Raw genomic sequence first — 16,293 nt, 5'->3', positions numbered from 1 at the left:
TTCTCTGTTATGAGGCTGCACTTCTTGTATGAAAGGTGCAACACAGATGAAGTTAATCGCCGTTTCTCACCTTGCGGCCGACATAAACGGGGATGCCGATGACCATGGCGGGAACAGCGATGCCTGCGATGAGGGTGATGCCGACCGGCGCTCCGATCAGGGTGCCCAGCTGCCACAAAATCTTCTTCTTCCTGCTCCAAGGCTTCTTCCCCCAGAAAGTACAGCCAGATGGACTGATGGAGGGAAACACAGAGGGAGGGAAGAAGAGCGGGATACCAAACCAAAGTGAGAACGATGAAGGAGTTACGGTTTACAGTTACACATTTAAATAAGTCTCACATGCAGCTGATTTAAAAGGTGAATTAACTCATTTCAGCACCTGAGGTAGTGCAGGTCGGAGATCTCCTTCATGCAGAGCCAGCAGAACTCACAGCCGCAGACGGCGCAGGTCATGTGATTGCAGCTCCCGTCATTCATCTTGATGATGTAGGCACCACAGCGAGGGCAGGGCTTGATGTCGTCAGCTGGGGAGAGAGGGAAGCGTCACTCATTATCGAGACCTGAAGGGTTCGGGTGGTTTTTATTTTGTCCACATGTGGTTAAAAAGTTGAGCTGTTAAAGGAACCAGCAAATGGTTAGCTTAGCTTAGCATGAAGGGTGGAAACAGTGGGATGTCTACGGCAAGTGGCAACAAGACTCAGGAAGTTACTGTGAGCAGCCAACAAATAGTAAAACCAAAACTTTGCTTCAAAAAAGTAGAAATACAAAACACCTTGAGTGTATGAGTCAGTCAAAAATAGGTTAAAATAAAATAACTAAATAACAAAATAACTTAAATGTAAGAAAAAGTCAAATCTCTGGAATGGCCATGTTCAGTTGTTTTTTCCCCTCCGCTGTTGGCATCAAACTCAAACCTCATTAAAGTAATGGATTGGACATTTTGTCCTCTAATGCATTTTAAAGGAAAGAAAAGCCAAGAAGCCAAAAAACAGTCAATTTACTGTGTGTTTGAGGTCTGGACACTGGGAACGCTCTCTGCTCCTGAAAGGGCATTTTGGCATTTTAACTTGAAAAGACTCTGGCAGATCTGAGTGTGTGAGTGTGTGTGTGTGTGTGTGTGTGTGTGTGTGTGTGTGTGTTATTGTTTGTATACTCTGTATTCTGCTGACGCGACTCGACATACTCTCTTGTCTCTCTTTCTTCTTCTGCTCTCATCTTTCCTCTTTATCTGTCTCTCTCCCTCCTAGTTCTTCTTCTCTGTCTCTGTACGTCTGTCTATATCCAGTTGACTGAGCAGCAGTGTGAACAGACAGACAGGCAGACAGACAGACAGGCAGGCAGACAGGCAAGCAGACAGACAGAGAGGGAGCGGCCTGGATGTTTTTATGAGTCAGTCTCATCCTCCTGGATTGTTGTCAGATCCTCTGAATGCTTGGCAGCGAGAGGCAGACTGGATGTGGTGAATTCAGGAAAGACAGACAAGGAAGACTAACTGAGGACAGCTGGAGGGATTTAGTTAATTGATTTTTAATCAAAATGGAATTAAACAGACACATACAAGGATGTTTGCACGCACAAGCTCGGATGTTTGTAGAGATTTTCATGTTTGCTCTAATCATCGCTACAACAAGAACGTGAATGGACCACCTCAACAGAAATCTGGTGTGTTGCTTTCTATCAGAGCATTAGATGTAAAGATTGATGCAACTGTAATGTCTGCACTGTAATTATGAAGCTATAGCCAGGAGACAGTTAGCTTAGCTTAGCATGAAGACTGGAAACAGGGGTAAACAGCTAGCCTGGCTCTGTCCAAAGAGAAAAAAATCCACCTACCGCTACCTCTAAAGCCCACTGATCAACAAGTTATACCTAGTTTGTTTGATTTGTACAGAAAACAGAGCCAGGCTAGCTGTTTCCCCTGTTTCCAGTCTTAATGCTAAGATAAGATAACTGTCTCCTGCTGCTGTAGCTTCATATTTACAGCACAGACATGGCAGCAGCATCAATCATCATATTTAATGCTCAGCAAGACCACAGCATATTTCCCTAAATGTCAAACTATTCCTTAAAGGGTTGATGTAAAAAAAAAAAAATGCAGTGATACTTTTAAGGCAAATTCTTTTATACACACATCTGAATAGCTCACGACTCAGTGTTGAAATTCATCAAGTCATTAAACCAATTAACATGTTTGTGACAAAGGCTTTGTGCAAGTTTTTCAACACGGATTATGATATGTATGATGATGTATGTATGCAAAGGATTAGCATTATTTTATGACAATATTGTGACATTTGAAAGAATCGCTGCTTTCGTGTTCATTTTCCATTCAGCATTTAAAAAAAAAATCTGTCATTGTGACCTGTGGCCTGAACTAACAGAGTGGTGTTTTAGCTTTCTTAAATGTCCAGTTTGTAGGATTTAGTGGCATCTAGTGGTGAGGCCACAGATTGCAACGAGAAAAACAAAAACAGTGTTTGGTTTGTCCTTTCTGGCCTACTGTAGAAACATGGCGATGCAACATGGGCTCACTCTGAGCCTTAGAGGTAATGATAGCACAATGATTCTTATTTTCCGGTGATTAGATGCTAATGAAAATATATTTATGAATATTCGGCCTGAATCTTCCAAACTGGCCCTTTAAGGTGCTTTGTGGTTAAACTGCTGAGGTGGAGGAATTTTCATTGACTAAAATTGACTAAAATCACACTGCAAACCACTTTAGTGAACGACTTCATCAACATGCCTGTTTGACAATCAGACTTGACTTAGATAGATAAATGTTATGGTGACATTTTAACATGCTGTGTGACAGGATGCAGGGAGCTGCAGTGAGAGGAGACACCGTGATATAAATAGTGGCTCATGCTCGGGTGAGCGCTGCACGCTTCACCCAGCGGTGAGAACTCTGGGGAGTCGGTACAACAGACGCCAGACGAGTTTGACTCAGTGCTCTGACAGATGGAGGAGGCTGACGTGATAAAGGCTGACAGAGACAGAGACAGGGAGTTTTCAGAGGTGTGAAAAAAGTCGGAAACGCTGGGGGAGAAGATTTGATGTGTCTGTTTATGTCTGCACCGAGCACACAAACACACAGGCACTTGCGCAATGTGTGAGTGTGTGTGTATGTGAAGCTGTAGTGTCTGAGCCAGACTGTGGTTACTTTTGATCCACTCGCTCTCCAGGGTGGCCGAGAGGTGTGTGCGTTTTCCAGGTACTCACCGGGTCCCTGCTCCTGCGTGTAGCTGGGCGAGTGGTTGCTGTGGGTGTGCAGGGATTGCGCCCTCTGTTGGCGGGCAGAGTCGCAGGTCTGGTTGGGATGCCAGGCCTGTTTGCAGTGGTAGCAGAACTCGGCACCGCAGCCTTCTCTGCGACAAACCAACCTGGGACAGCTGGCACAGCCCGAGGCGATGACAGCAAATCTGAGAGGCAGAGACAAAGAGAGCAGTGTTCAATGATGCGGCGACTGAAGAAGTCAGGAAAAAGACATTTGCTGATTATTTGAGGTGATAACTGACAATCAGCATTCAGGATATGAAAGCCTCATTGAGCAGAGTTTCTGATGTTGACATAGAAACAACAGACAGTGAAATAAGAGAGCGTTTTAATACTGCCGATCACACTGAGAATCAACCAGTTGGCTGCTCCACATTCACCAGCATGAACATCTGGCAGACACCAACATCTAAAACTATGGTCAGCCAATCACAGCTCCTGAGCAGAACAGAGTTGATTCTAATCTACCTGCTCAGCACAGAAACACGAGGAAGCAGATTAATCAACTGACTCATGAACAAGCAGAGGAGACAACATTTTGGACCAAATCAGAATTATTTTAGTGTCAGTACCACAATCAGTAGGTTCCCAATTAATCTGGTGAACCTTGAGAAGCAAATTTGCACTCATTGCACCCCCCCGATCTTTGATCTGCACATTTATATCACTCTGCTCTGCCAGAGTATAAAATTCTCCACAAAAGCGATGTGTCATGGTATGCAGTCAGTCATGAGATGACACAGCTGAGGCTGATTTATTCATTTTGCAGATATTTGGTCATTAACTGGATAGAGTGAAATTTTGACCTGATGGTGGTGCAAGGAGACATGAATGTCTGTCTCAAATTTCATGGAAATCTGTCCAATAATTGAGATCTTTCACTTAAAACCACATATGTCAGGCTCAAGGTGGCGCTAGAGGAAAAGTCATTAAAGGGGGATCATTAAAGTCAGTGTGAATCCTTCTCTGAGAGGAGAGAGAGAAGATCCGATCAGTGGAATAATCACTTAGTAACAACACAGAGAGGTGGGGGAAGAGACGGGGTGAGGTCAATGAATATGGATTTCACAAAGTTCAATGCTGAGAAAGGAGGCGGGGAGGAGCAGAGTGTTCACTGTGGCGAGGCCTGTGACTAAGCAGCAATGGACTCATTCTGAGAAAAAGGTCGAACCAGCAGGTAATTTGTGTGACATTTTAACTTGCACTACAGGCAAATGTTTTGTGGAAGAGGACAAAACAATCCAGATCACTGGGTATGGATTATTTTTCTGTGACAATCATGAGGAAACAGCATAAATGTTCAGAAATGTTGCAACACCACTTGTTCCTTCACATGGGCTCTAACCGTGCACCAAATTTCATTGACATTTCTTATGCTTTTTAAATATCCTTCCAACAGTCAGATACTCTATAAATCTAACATAGCTTTCTCTATATAGGTAAAATCCAACAAAGCAAAACCCTTTTCACATGCTTCTTGAGGAACACATATCCTCAATGCAGCTACACCAAACTAATCATTCTTTTGTTGTGTGCTGAAGTTTGGCCAACATGCTGCTAAGCAAATAATGTTAAATATAGCAAGAAGAGTGGCACTTCGCAAGAGTGAGGACAAAAAAGGCAATTAAAGAGAGGGGGAGAGACTGAGATATAGGCTGTCAATCACTGAAGAAATCACAAAGCAGGCCACTCATCAAATATTGTCACCAAGCTAAGTGGGAGAAAACAAGTTGGAGGAGTGATGACAAAAGCGGACAAGGATTCTAACATTTTATGGCTTTTTTTACACTGACAGACAAAGACCATGTCAGTTTCTGCACGGTAGCCGGGTGTTCAAGTTAAGGAAGAAGAGCAGTGAAGAAGCGATAACACGACAAACTTGTAATTGTTTTGGCACGCCTCCAACATGCCGGCCCCAACGTGTCCCTCATTACCACCTTTTCAAACGCCGCCACAGGCCTGATCTCAGGATGGAATAAATTAACGAAGAGTTGGCGTTCTCTGGGCAAGATGAGACAAGAACCGGCATTCCTGCAGAGACACTTCAGCCTGACATCTCTGTGGATTTAGACGTCACTTCTGTCTCAAAACATGGATCGGCAAGAAGTCGCCTCTGCTGTAGTGACGGAAGAAATTCTGTCTTTTAAACTACCCACAGTGTTTTCAGCAGGCCTCAGAGGTCAAACAGTCACTAACTCAACGCTTAGATAAATAACTGTGTGAAAAATTTATTCGGCTGCCAGTTTTTTGCAGTCTGTTGCAACATTAGCGCTCTAGTTCAAGCTCGTCTAAACAGAAACAGAACAGCACGGTTCACAACAAGCTTCTCACAAGAAAGCCGACTTTTTTAACCATTTCCCTTTTTTAAAAGTTCAGCCTCACCGCCATGTGAAAACCCCATGTTCATCAGCTTGACCCTGAAGTTCTCTTTTCCCATCTGTACTCTGGTGCCCAGCACAGAGTGACTCACTCAGCTGCCACTTACAGCAAACTAAATATCTGGAGCAAATGTTCAAAAATCAGTCAATAACACTGACAATGTAAGCAAATTATTACAATTGAACACTGTCCAATCAGTAAACGCATTCAAATCAGTAATCGAAAATAACATTTAATGCGCTGAAAGCAGGAATGTTGGTCAATCACTCTGCATTAATGAATTAAGGTGATTCTGACAGTATCAGTTTTCCACAGGTGCTTTACCCTGCATGAAAAGCTTCTCCTTCACTCAATAAATCCCTGCAGCCACCTGAAGGCAGCACGACAAATGCTGATAAATCTGCAGCTTCTGATTGGAGCGTCGGCGTGCTGTGTTCCTCAACACACGTCAGACAGGTCTGTTTCAACTTGATATTCTGCCTGTTAATGTGGGAGACATTACTGGAGCTCATTAATCCTGTGCATCACAGCCTCCTTTCCAAAGAATGATTCTTGTTGAGCTGTTGCTGTCATGCTTCACTGTGATTGGCTCAGCTGTGCCAGAGACACCACACAGTCCGTGAGGCCTTCATGTACCACTTCATGTTAGTTGTTGCACTCTCCTATGAGTAAACAGCCACACTATCTGCTCTGTGAGGCTGTACTTAGGTATAGTAATGCTTTAAGAGAAATGCTAAAAGCTAACATGCACACAGTGACAATGCTGATATGTTGATGCTTAGCAGGTATAATACATACCGTGTTCACCATCTGAGTTTAGCGTGTTAGCATGCTAACATTTGCTAATTAGCATAAAGAGAAAGTTTAGCTGAGGCTGATGACAACGTTTAGATTTAGTTTTGTGAATTCGGACCCGGTTGATGGCGAATTTTATGTCAATTCATTATCATTCATTCAAAATTGTCGAGCCACTTCATTCAAAACTACAAATTTCAACCTCATGGTGGCGCTGGAGGAAAAGTCAGAGGATCTGTGATGTCATTTGGATCAATCTTCTTGGAAAAACAGATATCTGAAGCAAATGTCATGGCAATCCATCCATCACCTGTTGCGATATTTCAGTCTGGACAAGCTCAGTGGACAGACCAACAGACAGACATTACAGCTACAGCTAACCTGGCTAAAAGCAACCACAACCACAAAGATAGAACATATGTGTGTTAGTGCTCTGCATCTGGCTAACTCGGGACTTGTTGCGATACAAAGCACATAGTGCCACAACAGCTATTTCCTGGGAGAGCATCTCATGTCAATGCTGTCTCACGATCGGCGGGTGCGAATGCGGCACTGAGCGCAATCTGTGCTGACGTTTCTAGGATGGGAGAGGAAAAAAGAGACAAACAGAGAGGGACAGAGATAAAACTAAAGGACACACAAGGACAGTAAGAGGGGCACGTGAGAGGTGTGAATGTGAAACAGAACAGAGTCAGGAAAAGAGACGGAGGAGAGACACGAGAGGTGGAGGAGCTACGATTGCTGACATGCTGCATGTCGAAAGGAAAGGTGCACAGACAGTCCTGTCAGTGTTCAGCTGCACGGAGAGCCACCTAGGAATCCTGCTGAGCCTGTAAATGCAACCTTACAACACACACACACACACACACACACACACACACACACACGCACGCACGCACGCACTCTAATAGCAGTCTGTATTTAACACCAGGATGAACTGAACATGCTTCAATCTGACTCACACTAAAAAACACAAGCACTTATTACATGTCAGTCAACAAGAAAGGCACAAAACTCAGCACGATGACACACACACGCACAGCGGGTCCAGAGAGCACGTATTGATCTGTTTAATTAAGTCGCAACTACTGTTACCCATAGCAACGCTCCCTCTAAGTCACCATAGCAACTGACAGCCAGAGGAGACGGCAGAGGGCCACTCTTTGTTCTCACTGGATACTCAGGCCTGACAATCATACAGGCCCAGACCTTATTGGCCGGATAAGAAGAGCAGGTGAGAGGTGAGCAACTGTGCTGTTCTGACTGACTCTGGATCCTCCAGAGCTGAAGTGGATCATTTTCTTTTTTTGCAGTGAAAAACAGTGTTTCTTTTGTGTCATGTGTCACTGTTTGCCTGTAAAAAGTTTATGCATTAATTGTCTTTTGCAAAATGAGCTTTTCTGAAGCCTCTCATATAGGTTGATTTTTTCTGTCCTCACCATATCAGGTTCTGTGGATGATTCATAGCGGCACTACCCAGAAGACACTACATGACTCACCTGCCTACCTCATTCTCACCTGTATGCTTTTCTCTGTCAGTTTGACTGCCTGTTGAGCTTACAACAATGTTGGCCTGACTCTAAAAGGGCACGAAGGGAACACAAACAGAGCGAGGCGATGACAGGACGATAAAATACGGTGATGCTTCTACAAGTTGAGAGAAGAGAAAGTGCGAGGAATACAATGCACTGATGGTCTGATGACTTCACTGCATCATGCACAAAAGCTAGTGCACAAAGCCAATATTTTTACTCTAATAGGTCAAATGTTTGTCCTCTTGGTTAAACAAATCATAAAGTCAGAATGTAATACATAATTATTTGCGGAGACCAGCTGATACACATGCCAACATGTGAATAGGACAAGTATTACACTTATCTTTCTCCAGTCAAGCACTGATGTCATAATATTTCAAGGTTTTTAAAAAGTTAAAGCAGCATTAATTGATTTTTTTTTTTTGCCTCTTCGGGGAAGGAGAACAAGAGGAAAACATTAACGTATCACCTCCTGATAAAGTTGGTGTCTTAGTAAACAGTTCCTCATTTACACATCCAGCAGACACAAAGCAACATTATCATTCATTATGAGCCGTGTTTACGTCTACCTGATGAATCTTAAGTCCAGCATTCACTCTGCTGTTAGCTCTATCAGCTCCTGAGGGAAATACCCGGCTCCTTATCGGCTCAGTGCTCCACTGTGTACACCAGAGAGTGGCTCACTGTCAGTCTGCTGTGGTATCGCACGGAGGGTTTTCAGAGAGCTACAGAACTGCCGCCTGTTGTTCACAGTGAACAAAAAAATTTAAGAAAAACAATTGAAACATGGTAAAACACTGCAAGGAGCACATTACAAAGAGCTGTGTGATATTGTTGACAAGAAAATATTGGTTTGTCCATTCTGGGCTATTGAAGAAACATGGTGGTGCAACATGGAGGACTCTGTAGATAAAAAGAGCTCATTCTAAACTAACGAAATCATCCATCTAATGGTCCAATAACCAGCCAGGTGAGATTCACTGGTATTTGTTCTCAAGAATTTAATTTAGGATTTCATCATTTGCAGGACATCCATATTTAGGCGCCATAAAATTCTGATTTTGATTAGAATTTGAATTTAGAGAGTTCTTGCGAGATGGAAGAAGTTGGTTCATTTAATAACGGCACTGATGTCTCTGCATTGGCTTCTTACCCATAAGGCTTTAAATGATCTGGCCCCCTTGTGTACCTCCAGTCTTATTTTTCCATGTACTCCATCACTTTCCCTTGATGACGCTTACTTAACTGCTCCTCGATTTAATAAGAACTCTTTTGGTGGTCGAGCCTTTGCCCCTTGAACTCCACTTCTGTGGAACAATCTGACGGCTGCACATTCTCGAGCCCTGCTGATACTTCTAAATCCAGACTGGAAGCTCATCTTGTTTTCTGACCACCCAAATCACTTTTCCTCATTGACAAGTAGTCTAGACCCCAATCCTGCTCGGACTGTACTGTATGATCTCTGCTTTTATACTAACCTCAGCCTTGTTGTCATATTAACACTAATACCTGCACAGACTCTGTGAGATGTGCACTTTATATAAACTGAAGTTGATAATTTATTGTAAACTGCAAACAACCATTTATTTGTATCTAGGTAATGTGTGAAATAGGATATTACAACCATTGCATTTTAAATTGGATCTAAACTGTAAGTTTATCTTTAACAATTCAGGTACCGTCATATAGACTGAATACTGGATATGTTTCAAAAAAGATAAGGTAATAAAACCAGGTCACATTTACATAACATTCCCACAAGTGGGCCAGTTTGCATCTCCCTGTCTCTCTCTCTCTCACACACACACACACACACACACACACACACACACACACACACACACACACAGAGACACAAAATAGGCCCATTCTCAGCTATAAACACTCCATTCACAGTTATATTGAAGAAATTCACACCTATTGCACAGTTTCTATCAAAGTCTGAATCTGAAGCTACCAGGTGTGTTTGTGTGTGTGTGTGTGTGTGTGTGCGCGCGTCCATGTGTGTGTGTGTGTGTGCGCGCGTCCGTGTGTGTGTGTGGAAAGGGAGCGCTGCCTCTCTGTCTGCAGCCTGGGCTGTTTGTGGTGAATAATAATTTGGATTTAGTCAACTTGTCTGATTTAAAGAGGTGGTGAGTCACTAAACGCGTCAGACAAGGGTAAACATGTGGGTCAGCCGTCAGCCTTGTCTGATACTGCTAATGCAAACACACACTTTGGTTTTAGTTTATTTTTATCAGGAAATTGCAATGACTAAAGTGAATCCCACATGACTTGCTGCAAGCTGAAATCCCCAGTTCCAACCCTAACCCTAAAATCCTTACTTTTGTCTATGGGGGCTGTCAACTCAATGCAAAGCAACACAGAGACATAAACACATGTACACCTTCCTAAAACAACAGTTAGAATAGCAAACATAATAAATATAATACTAATAAATAATATTGAGGTTCATCTTTATCCACATTGGGAGAGAAAATCCCAACTCAAAGATGTATGCTCAGGCAGTCTTCGTCTGAACACACAGCAGCTCTTAGAGCAACAAGGAACTGCAAAAACAGAAAAGGATGTTCGCTGTCACTCAGCGTTCGAATCGTTCTGACACTGACAGCAGAGGTCTGACACAATACAGACAGTGAAGACACCGAAGCTAACTCGACTGAAAAAAGGCAGACTGGAATTTGTTCCTCTGAAAAAAAAAACAGATCTATCAAATCTAGGGTTACTGTCGTGTCTCCTTGACCAGCACTTTCCAATAAACCATGACACGATGGCCAGATTTTTATTAAATCCGCGCTGCAGAGGAAATATTAAAATTAAATGAGCAGATAGCCAAAAAAGTTAAAAAGCAAATTTAAGTGAGACTATGTAACTTTTGGTACTTCCTGTTTCACTTTTATACAAACAATTAAAGGTTTATTTATGTAACACCACAAGTGGAGAAGAGTTATACATTTACTGAAATAACTCTATAATGAACGCAAGAATGTAACGTTTGTTAGCACTAGCCACTCATGCTACTGGTCATACAAGAGCAAGTAAGTCTGTAGCAGCAAACCCTCTGAGTGTGAGGTGGATTTTATTGCTTGTGAATTCAAGTTTTTATTTGTAATTTGTAAAAACAGGTATTTTTATTTTAAAAACTCACCTAGTCGCGCTTTAATGATGAACCTCTGCCGCTTTAAACACTGAGCACGAGTCAACTCATCATCTAAAAGGCAGGTTGTCATGACACGTGCTGATCGCATTCATGCTCCAATGTGGAGAAACTCTTTTGATTTTAATGACCCACTGTCTTTCCTCTAGTGCCCACCTGAGGATTAAGAAATGTCCAGTTTCACGGCTTACAGACCTGCTGAATGCTCCTGAATTTTGAACCCCATCATTTTTTAAACACTGTTTATGCAGTGGTGTGACACAGAGTGATGGAGAAACAGAAACAAACAGAAATGCACACACATGAAGGCACATATAGACAGATTTATGCACAGACACCACACATGGCCTTCCCCTGTGATAATACCGGTATTACTGAACAAAACCACAGCAGAAAAACATCACTGAGTATCTGCGTACCTCCTTCCCACACGCACACACACAGAAACACAAACACCATGAATCACTCTTGCTTTCTATGATGAAACAAACGCCTCTCATTTGTTCCAGAAACCTAACGAGAGCTGCTCTACCTCCAAACCCATCTGACTTTCCCTCCTCCGACCACAGGACGAGATTTACAGCCCTCTAACCCAGTTCGAGTTTCTCTCCTTCACTTTCAAACTCGAACAGAGCAGATCGCGCTGGATCCTGTTGTCTTCAACTCAGAGAAATACGGTCGTTTGTGTGGACTCTGAAGCAACGCCGTTTATCTGAAATCCAGGCAATTACAGCAGAAAGAATGAGGAAACAATCAAACAGCAACTGAGCGAGTGATCTGATGCATCAGACAGAGAAAGAGGGAGAGAGTGAGAGAAAGAGATCAGCAGATCAGGAGAGATGTTGATATTCCAGCTACTGGCCTGATAATGATGATACTACAGCCTTCCTCTAGACTTATGTGAGCTAATAGCCGCTGACTTCTTCAGTCGAAACCAAACGCTAAAGCTGTGACTTAATGAACTTAATAAACACTAACTTTGTTTATCTGTCCAGGCTTTGAGAAATGGATCTAAATGATAATACGTTCTTTCTTAAATATGAAACCACTTCCAGCAGCACTTCCTGAATTTAATCTGTCAAATATCATGAAATGCCGCCGGCCTTGCTACATTTTCACTTTTCGTCTTACTCATGCTAGTTTAGTTTCTGTTTCTCACAATTATTTATTGGTTTATATTAATTGCACTAGGTGAATCCCCCAAAGGGCAACAGAGTTCATTGCCGTTCTGGCACAAACCTTTGAGCAAATAAGAGATAAGTACTTGAAAGCTCTTTTGTATTTGTGTGCTTAATCTCCAAACTAACAGGAGGATGGAAACAAGCTGACACTGGTGCAGATGAGCCCAGACCAGTTCCTGAAAAGCTAACTCTAACCTCTATAGCATTCATAATGTAGGAGAGAAACTCCATTTCCAACCCCAAAATTCCCCTACCTGGGTGTACACCTCAACTATAAACTGGACTGGTCCATGAACACTGACGCCCTGTACAGGAAGGCAGGCGCAGTGGTCTGCTGGGGCTGTGGAAGCTCTGAGAGGGACAGAAAGAGACTGAACAGACTGGTCAGGAGGGCTGGCTCTGTCCTGGACTGCCCTCTGGACATCACTGAGGATGTAGGTGAAAGGAGGACGTTAGCCAAGCTGAAATCCATCATTGACAACGCCTCCCACCCCCTGCATGACACAGTTGGGGCTCTCAGCAGCTCCTTCAGCAACAAACTGCTGCATCCACCCTGTAAGAAGGAACGCTACCGCAGGTCCTTCATACCAGCAGCTGTCAGAGTGTTCACCTCCAGTGTTGCCTAACTTAGCACTGGTTTCCATATTCTGACTGTTTTTTGCAGTGATGTATGATCTATTATTCACCCAGTACCTTGAAATACTGCTCTTTACACTCTCATTGAGTACTGTACATATAAATACATATTAGTATTCTACTGTGACATATACATATTTGTTTCTGTGCAATATCATTAATGCTGTAGTCACTTTATCCATTCCATGTGCAATCTGTGTATAGTCTAATTTTTATAGTCTAATTTTTATGGCAATTTTTCTTACAGTTAGCATATATATATATATATATGTATATTTTTTTTTTACATACTTTTGTTCTGACATAAGTCCTTTGTATAATTGTACATATATATAGTCCACTTTTATTTTGTATCTTGTAACTGCCATTACCTGCTGCTTATTTTCCCAGCTGGGGATTGATAAAGTGTATCTTATTTTATCTTATCTTATCTATGAGGACTTACCAGATTGTACTCAGAATACTCACACAGTCCACTGAACTATTGCTGAAACAATAAGTTCATTAATCGATTAATTGACTGACAGGAAATGAATGATCAACAATTCTTAATTATCTGTTAGTTGCTCGAGTCTAAAATGTCAAACCTTTGCTAGTTCAAGCTTCTCAAATGTAAAGATTTGTTGCTTTTTTCCTGTTTTTAGATGATTGTTTCTCAAATATCTTTGGGTTTTGGGCTGTTGGACTCACACAAAAGCAATTTGAAGATGCCAACTTTGGCCTTCAGAGCTTGTGACAGGCCTTTTTCACTATGTTCAGGGGATGAGGTCAACCAAAGAAAGTCTGGGTCGACTGAATATCTATGTACTAGTACTTCAACATCTACGTACTCTTCAATCAATCAATTGATGGATAGGGGAAAAACAATCTGCATGTCACCTCTAGATTAACTAAAAGGGCGCTACTTTGGCTCAGATGCAGCCTCCTCTGTCTCACACATGCTCTGCACCCCTGAATTTATCTAGATATTACCCAGAGGAGCTGCCTGTGAGAACACTAATGTCTGAATCAGTTGGACCCAACACTAATCAGCTCCTGAATACAAAGCCCAAGCAAAGTCCGACTGATCTTGTGTGAACAGAGCAGGCGTGTTGATGACGTCGATGGCGTCTGTGCAGGAGGTAAGCTCGACCCAGGTGCCATGCCTCACCTAACCCAAACAAAATTTCCAGAAGGTGAGTCAACTCTAGTCTGTAGTCTCAACGACTGGTTACAAGTCACGAGTAACAGCCTATCAACACTGAAGGCTTCTTTAGGTACACCTATAATGTCACAGACACCGTGAGCGAGCTGAGCTGATGAATTAAGAAGGGCCTTCCTCCTTATGAAAGTTACTCCAGAGATTGTCTGACCAATGAGAATTTGGTTGGACCATAACATATCGGCCAACTAGAAGTTGTCCACCTTCTGAGATTTAGTTGCAGCCCTACACTGAACACAGAGAGAAAATAAGCTAGTTTCTTACCCGCAGTCAGGCGCCGGGCACCATCGGCAGTCTGGATCAGAGGCGAGGCACCTCCGCAGTAGGAACTCCTCATACTTCTCCAGCAGAGCCGCATCATCCAAGATGTCCGCCACCTGTTGCGGGGCCAGTCTCTCGGCACACTCAGGGCAGCTGAGCTGGACTCGACTCTCTGTGATTTCAATGCGGAGGTACTGCCGCAGGCAGCAGAGGCAGGAGCGGTGGCTGCACCCCAGCAGCTCTGGGAGCTGGTCAGCGGGCTGGCGCACCAGGCACAGGGGGCACTCCAGGAGATTGGCCTCCGCGGAGGAGGGGGCTCCTCCCAGGGATGGCTGGCTGGAGGAGAGTGGCTTCGAGGGTGTGCTGGAGGCAGCGTCCTGGGGGGTCGTGGCGGCTGTGGTGGTAGTCGTTGTGGGCGTAGAAGAGGCTGCGGCGGGCGCTGAGCTCAAGGAAGAAGGGAGAAGCTGTTGTTGTGTGTGGTGATGATGGGATAAAGGGGTGGCCGCTCCAGCTTTGGGGCCCCTGGTCGCCCGAGAGCCCCGTTTGCTGTGAAAGAGGCTGTGAAAGGAGATGCGGCCCTGGCGTTTGCCCGCCGCACGGCACTTAGGATTGGGGACACCGCTCACTGAGGAGTGAGGTGACTCTGAGTCCTTTTCTGATCCCATTTTCCCAGAAAAGACACACAGGGCCAGTTATTGTCCCCCGATACACGTTAATGTATCGCAGAGGGACACTCAGCTACACAAACACACACTCTGTCACACACACAAGGGAGGATTTGTCCCCTTGTGAATCCAAAACAGGAATGAAAACGCTATTGAAGTTCCTGTCAGAGAAACTTGAGTCAGTCGCCTCCTTTTCTTCCTTTTATGTGAAACAAAGAGAAATCAGAAAGAGACAGAGTGGGATAACAGAGTGGCAAAAACTAGAAATGAAAGAGATTGCGCAAGTTCAAAGCGAAAAAAAAAATCCCCTTCGGCTCCCGGAGTTTCTCTAAAACTCGGCGGTCGAAAGGTTCACAAAGAAGAAAAAATACCAGACCTTTCATCTACCAGGCAGATGTCGAGGTCAAACATTACTCTGATTCTCACTGTCGAACAAAAAGGCTAATGTCAGTTCCAACAAATGACTCTCCTTAAAAACAGAGGGTAAAAAAAACAGGAACAGAAAAAAATCCAGAGGGCAGAGCTGAGACTGAATGTTGTAATAATTCCTCAGTTTGGTTGAATTCCCTTCAGCTGTATTCAGAGCCTCTCCTCGGCTCGTCTTCCTCTCGTTCTTGTTGAACGCCGGTCTCTCTGAACGGTCTGTTCTGTCAGGAAGAAGAGAGCAGGAAGTTAGCACAAAGAGCATGCTCAGTATGACACACACCCCTCTTCCTCCCTCTGCGCTCTCTCTCTCTCTCTCTGACTCTGCGTTGCTCTTCTTCAATTTGACCATTAACTCTTGTGACCCCGGACTGATGATCTTGCTGTGCTAATTACATTTAAATAGACAGACAGGCTCATACATGCAAGAGAATGTTATACTGCATGTGTTAAGTAACCACCATTAAAAGGTTAAAGCACAACAACATGTCATGAGGAGACACACGTCAAACCACCAATTAAATACATGACATCATCAGCCAGTCCGACCAATCATGTATTCATGTGAAACCAGTCTCTCTATCTCTCTCCATCACGCTGAGCACCGCAAGCTCTTCCTCCACTTCACACTGCGCTGCTAGTGCCGTTGTCATGGTGACGCTCACTATGAGCGAGGCAAACAGCGAGCCACTCTGTGACTCTGGCACTTGTATATACGCACACACACACACAAACACACACACACACACAAGCATGTGTATAGTTGATCATACACTGGTAAATA

The 16,293-nt window shown here is 43.6% G+C and overlaps 1 protein-coding gene across 2 annotated transcripts in view; it reads right to left on the bottom strand.

Annotated features, from left to right (window-relative positions):
• rnf19b (ring finger protein 19B) overlaps positions 1 to 16,293 on the bottom strand; it is a 38,900-nt gene that overhangs the window by 7,372 nt on the left and 15,235 nt on the right. Inside the window, exons 2-5 of one of the 2 annotated variants that reach the window (XM_041955760.1) lie at positions 14,425 to 15,733; positions 3,223 to 3,422; positions 380 to 524; positions 71 to 233 (exon numbers count right to left, since the gene is read on the bottom strand). In XM_041955760.1, the coding sequence (XP_041811694.1) occupies positions 71 to 233; positions 380 to 524; positions 3,223 to 3,422; positions 14,425 to 15,086 (1,170 nt within the window). In that variant the 5' untranslated portion in view covers positions 15,087 to 15,733. The remainder of the gene's footprint in view (positions 1 to 70; positions 234 to 379; positions 525 to 3,222; positions 3,423 to 14,424; positions 15,734 to 16,293) is intronic. The other variant, XM_041955761.1, reaches the window with a different exon arrangement.

This window comes from Chelmon rostratus, chromosome 16 (genome assembly GCF_017976325.1).
Source record: "Chelmon rostratus isolate fCheRos1 chromosome 16, fCheRos1.pri, whole genome shotgun sequence".
NCBI classification, from domain to species: Eukaryota; Metazoa; Chordata; class Actinopteri; order Chaetodontiformes; family Chaetodontidae; genus Chelmon; species Chelmon rostratus.
The sequence above is the reverse complement of the archived record's forward strand: the minus strand, read 5'-3'. Positions and strand labels throughout refer to the sequence as shown.